This window comes from Pezoporus wallicus, unplaced genomic scaffold, assembly GCF_028554395.1.
Source record: "Pezoporus wallicus isolate ANWC-B61680 ecotype Strahan unplaced genomic scaffold, APGP_CSIRO_Pwel_v1 contig_12974, whole genome shotgun sequence".
In the NCBI taxonomy this organism is placed as follows: domain Eukaryota; kingdom Metazoa; phylum Chordata; class Aves; order Psittaciformes; family Psittacidae; genus Pezoporus; species Pezoporus wallicus.
In genome coordinates, this window is record NW_026638124.1 from 321,939 (window position 1) to 327,626 (window position 5,688).

The 5,688-nt window shown below is 54.0% G+C and overlaps 1 protein-coding gene across 1 annotated transcript; it reads left to right on the top strand.

Moving 5' to 3' along the window:
* Positions 1 to 556: 556 nt before the first annotated feature.
* ENPP7 (ectonucleotide pyrophosphatase/phosphodiesterase 7) lies at positions 557 to 5,282 on the top strand. The gene is made up of 5 exons (XM_057409599.1): positions 557 to 797; positions 2,700 to 2,845; positions 3,598 to 4,218; positions 4,703 to 4,916; positions 5,194 to 5,282. Exons 1-5 carry the CDS (start codon positions 557 to 559, stop codon positions 5,280 to 5,282), a joined length of 1,311 nt encoding a protein of 436 aa, XP_057265582.1.
* Positions 5,283 to 5,688: the final 406 nt, after the last annotated feature.

The following is a 5,688-nucleotide window of genomic DNA, read 5'->3' on the forward strand; positions in this document are numbered from 1 at the left end:
CAGCATCCCTGGGGGCCGATGGTGTGGCCAGGATCAGGAAAGAGCCTCTTTCCCCAGTGTGTAGCTCCACAAAACCACACTGAGAACCTCCAGTAAATCCAAGCTCCTCTGGAACCCCTGAGCACCCCTCTGGAGGTGGAGGGGCGGCCCTGGGAGGGGGAGAGTTGCCTTTTGAAGCTGAACTGCTGACCCAAGAGCAGGGCAGCACAACCTGCAGGGAGCCAGCTCAGGGAGGAGGAGGTGGCAGGCGCTGGGGGGAGGCAGGTTTCACACAGGCAGCCTCCCGCCACGGGAGCGGGTCTTCCCCTCAGCACTGGGAGAGCACCCAATGCCACCGATGGAGGAGGCAGGTCCAGTGCCTGACCCAGGAGATGGAAGTTAACGCACTTGAGTTAGACGAAATCTAGAGAGGCTCATTCCGATGTGAAGTGCTGACTGAAGCCATGCACCTGATCAGCAACTGCCAGATTAGATAAGAACTGAACTTGGTGCCACCCCGCATGTATTAATGGGAGCTCTCTGGATGTCTGGGCTGTTCCAGCTCAAGGGCATGAAGATGTTCCCTTCACTGGGGTTCCTATTTGCTGCTCTCTCTGTAGCAAGATGCATCCCTGTGCAGCAGGTTCCCAGCCGAAGCAAAGTCCTCCTGGTGTCCTTTGATGGCTTTCGGTGGAACTACGACCAGGACGTGGACACCCACAACCTGGACGCCATGGCTGCAGAGGGGGTGAAGGCTCAGTACATGACTCCTGCCTTCATCACCATCACCAGCCCGTGCCACTTCACACTACTGACCGGTGAGTGCCCCCAGCCCCAAGCGCACGGCAGCAGTGCAGGCTGGGGAAGGGCAGGTTTGAGGCTTGGGGATCAGTGAAGGACGTGAAGTAGAGCAGCCACCCAGCATCAGCGTGAGAAGCTGGAGAATGGAGACCGGGCAGCAACTGCTGCAGAAAGTGGTAGAGCTGGACCTGTACTGAGCCCAGGCAAACAGCACCAGATGCTGTAGGAATTACGCAGCCACCACCTAGATCAGGGTAGGAATTATAGAGGCCACCCCAGCAGAGCTCACCCTAAGTTCTGCTTTAACAACATATCAGATTAACTCTTTTGCACAGATTTACTCCTAATGCATGCAATGAGCAGCTCGAGCTGGGTGCCTGGCAGTTTTTACTGGATTTATAGTCTCTACAGGTTGCTTCATTTCTCAGTGGCACCTCTGCTCATCCAGTCCTGTTCACAGTCTGGGGTCTTCTCTTGCAGCCTCCAGACAGCCTTTTTGATGTGAGACGTTTCTCCATCCCATTTGGTCCCATCCAGAGGGACCTCGACAGGCTGGAGAGGTGGGCCCAGTTGGATGGGGCTTGGAGCAAGGTGTCCCTGCCCACGGCAGGGGGTTGGAGCTGGAGGAGCTTTGAGGTCCCTTTGAACCCAAACCATTGTGTGGTTCTGTGATTTCCTTCTCTTTCGTCCCATGATAGCTGCAGTTAAAGTTTACCTCTACCTCCCTATCTGCCAGGGCCACAAACAAGATTAAAGTACAATTGAAGCAGCCTGAGGCTTCCTTTGCTTTAAGCACTAGTGCTGAGCTGTGGCACAAATTAGCCTCTCCTGCAGTGTCCTCCCTTTGTTTTTATCAGTACACCTACACTACGTATATTATATAGGTGTCGAAGATCGATAGCCTTTAATCCATGTACATATTTGAGTACAACACATGCTACAGCACTGCAAACACTCAAATCTAATTACAAAGGCACCAACACAACATAACATTCCATACAATACTGTCCTAACCCAGATTCCCCACTCAGGGTGTGAGAAGGCAAGAGCTGCAGAAGGGATAGAACTGAACCTGTCTTTATCAAAGGTAAATAGCAGCAGCCCAGCCCATAGCCTCCTTCAATAAGATAAATTATTTTTGAGACAAGGGAGACGCACTAAATGTAATCTGTCTGGACTTCAGTAAGTATTGGATCCAGTGGCACATGGGAAATCATTAGTTAAGATGGAGAAGATGAAGATCCATACAAAATCTCTAATATGGGAAGTACAGAGCTACAGGGGAGAGGAGGGCAGGTGATGCTGAGAGGAGATTGTCGGGCTGCAGGGAGGGCAACAGGGGAATTCCTGAGGAATCCATTTCAGAGCCAATCTTATTTAAGATTTTAATTAATAACCTTGGCATAAAAGAGTGGAACATGCTAATGAAATCTGCTGATGGGAAAAGGCAGGGAGGCACCGTCAATGTAAGGGAGGATGGGGATACAGTGCACAAGTAACTGCAGTCTTTGGGACCAGAATAATAATAATAGCATGAAATATAATAGTACAGAGGGCAAGTCTGCCATTTCTAAAGGGAGTTTCTACTGCATGCCCACCTCTGCTGTGAGCAGCAGAGAGAGCAAAACACCAAAGCCATTAGTGAGACACAGGATAACGGGGAGCCCCATTCATGCTGAGAAGGGCAGGGGCAATCTTAGGCAGCACCAGCACTTTCAGGGGTGCTCGGGGCCCAGATGAGACCTGCTTGGCATCAACCCCTGACGTGAGGAGCAGGCACCCCCCGGCATCATCCCCTGCCCTGGGAACTCCCCCTGGTACGAGGCAGAGGAGGAAGGAGGCAGAGGGAGAGCTGGGAGGGGAAGGAGAGGAAGAACCCCCCCAGTCCACAGCCCCACTCAGCCCATCTCTCCCCACAGGGAGATACCTGGAGAACCACGGGGTGATCCACAACATGTGGTTCGACACCAGCACGGGGCAGAAGCTGCCCTACCACAGCACGCAAGGGGTGGACAGCTGGTGGGACAACGGCAGCCTGCCCATCTGGATCACAGCACAGAGACAGGCAAGTGCAGCCCCTGCCTTGCACCCACCGCCCTGCGGGATGCAGCCTCCTGCAGTAAAAGCTGCAGGCGAGCCCCCATCTCCAGTGGCCACGAGCTGACACCTCCTGCAAACAGCACGCAATGAGACCCGCAGGAACTGGAAGCCCAGACAGCACAGGAATAATTACGATCATTCTATTCAAAATAGCAAAAAGTAGTATTTTTATTTCAGCTCCATTAAGACATTAATGAAACTGGTTATTCTGCTGCTGTTAAAGAAACCTCAGCCAACTCCCTAGGGAGGACCAGGAGCCAGGACTGCTGCAAGGCTGTCCTAGATCCCCTTAGGCTTTGAACCTGGCTTTGGGACAGGACCTGAGGCTTGGCCCAAGACCTGTCCCTTTGCCTGTATTTACCTGCCAAATTGGCTCCACTGGTTTCAGGGTGAGCACTTACTGACTGGAGTAAAACACACCTGCACGTCCTCATGGCCAAGAGCCGGCAGGTCCATGAGAGGTACAAACAGGTCACTGTGTCCAAAGTTATAACCAGTGTTACCGATACAGTGAGAATCCAACAGGCAGGAGTTCTGGGAAGGGCAGAACTTCCAATTAATCCCTTTTAATTGGCAATAAGCAAAACCTCATTAGAAGCAGAGGTAGACATTAGGGGGCTTAATGAACTAACCATATTAGTAGGTGGTAGTGCTGATGGATGGAGATGATGCTGCAGAGTGAGCTCAGGTGAGTTTGTGCAATGTCTTCACTAACAGGGTTTAAAGACAGGCTCTATCTATTTCCCTGGAGGAAAAGCAAAGTACCAAGGGGAGGAAGTGAATATGAAGTTGGTGGAGCCCCTCCTGTTCAACTACAGCAATGAAACCAACTGGAGGCAGAACATCGACACCGCGATGGAATGGTTCACGGTGAACAACCTCGACTTCATCGCCCTCTACTTTGGTGAGCCGGACTCCACAGGGCACAAGTACGGCCCCGAATCCACGCAGAGGAAAAACATGGTCAGGCAGGTGGACAGAACCATTGGTTACTTGAGGCAGCGCATCCGGGAGAGCGGCCTGGAGTCAAACCTCAACCTCATCATCACATCTGATCACGGCATGGAGACTGTCATAAAGACCAACGAGATTCACATCCAGACTGTAGAGAACTTCACCTTCAAAGACATCCAGTTCGAGCTCTTAGATTATGGGCCCAATGGACTGCTGGTACCAAAAGAAGGAAAATTAGAGCATGTGTACTCAGTCCTCAAAAACGCCCACCCAAACCTCCACGTGTACAAGAAAGCGGAATTCCCAAGAAGATTCCATTATGCCAACCACTCTCGGATCACCCCGCTCTTGCTGTACAGTGATCCAGGCTATGTGATCCACGGGGTAAGACATATGCACAGACACATCTTACTGTCTTGTGGGGATCTGCCTCTCTCCTCTGTCCTCATAGAACCCCAGCACTCACACTCCATTGATTCATCTCCCAATAACCACATGGCAATTCCAGCTCTGTGTAAAGATCTTCTCTGTTCAGAAGACAAAAGGTCCAGAAGTCTTGGAGCAGGACTTGCATGAACACAGAATATCAATTGCAGGGTCCTCTCCTAACCCAGCTTTAAGGCCCAAAGGCAGCTTCCCCCTGCAAAGCTCCTCAATACACCAAAATTTGGACGCCCTGACATTTAGGGAGGGAACTTGCAAGATGTGATTGCACAAGAGCTGTGTCTGGGCAGCACCCTCCAGCTTCCAGACTTCCGAAACTAAAGAAATGAGTGTTAAACCCAGTGGCTGGGAAACATGGCATGGAGGAGAGCACCTAGCTTGAGGCTGGGGATTTGGGCACTCACATCTTCCCTCTCCCTTTCAGAGGTACAAGGTCCAGTTCAACAAAGGGGAGCACGGTTTTGACAACGAGGCCATGAACATGAAAACCATCTTCCGCGCCGTGGGACCGGCCTTCAGGCAGGGGCTGGTGGTGGAGCCCTTCGAAAGCGTCAACGTCTACGCCCTCCTCTGCCGGCTGCTGGGCATCACCCCCGAGCCCCACGACGGCTCCTTGGAGCCCGTCAAGGCCATGCTGCGTGAGTGGGGCCACGGCACCGGCCACGCTGCAGCAGCGGAGCTGCGGCACGGGCTGCGCTGGGGGCGCGTAAGGACCCGCGCGGGGCGGGTCCGTGGCACCGGAGCCGCTCGGGGGCACCGGTCGCGCTCCACCGGGATTCCCGCGGGAACAGCGACCCCTGGCGGTCTCCGCCACCGCCGCGGAGCGGGCGGCTGCGGGCGCCGGTTCCCCGGGCGCGGGTGGGACCCGGCGCTGCCGCTCTCCTGGCCCCAGGCTAACGCTGACTCCCCCTCCAGGTTCCAGGGCTCCTCTGCCGCCCGCACAGGACCTGCCGGTGGTGCTGGGAATCGCTGTGGTGCTGGGATGCTGGGGAGGAAAGCGCTGACGCCCGTCAGAGGCAACTGAGGTAGGGGACATCCAGAGGAGCCCCTGGGTGCTCCTACCCAGGCAGGAGGCACCTGTCCCACTCCTTTGCGGTTTGCCCCTCTGTGAAACCACTCCCCACTCCCGGGAGCACAGCAGACCCTTTGCAACCCAGCAGAGGGATTTTTACTGCCCAGGTTGGCCTTGACACCATCAGTCTGCTCCATGCCTTCACTGCGACTGAAGACCCATCAGGACAAGTAATTCCCGATCCCATCTTCAGCATGGCACATTCCCAATGATACCCACAGGCTGTATGTACCTGAAATCCACATGCAGTGCTGTGCCCTCCTATCTTGACAGCCCCCGGCTTCTAGGCAACCCTACCAGAGGAGATGAGGAGGGATGCAGATCATGAAGACAACCAA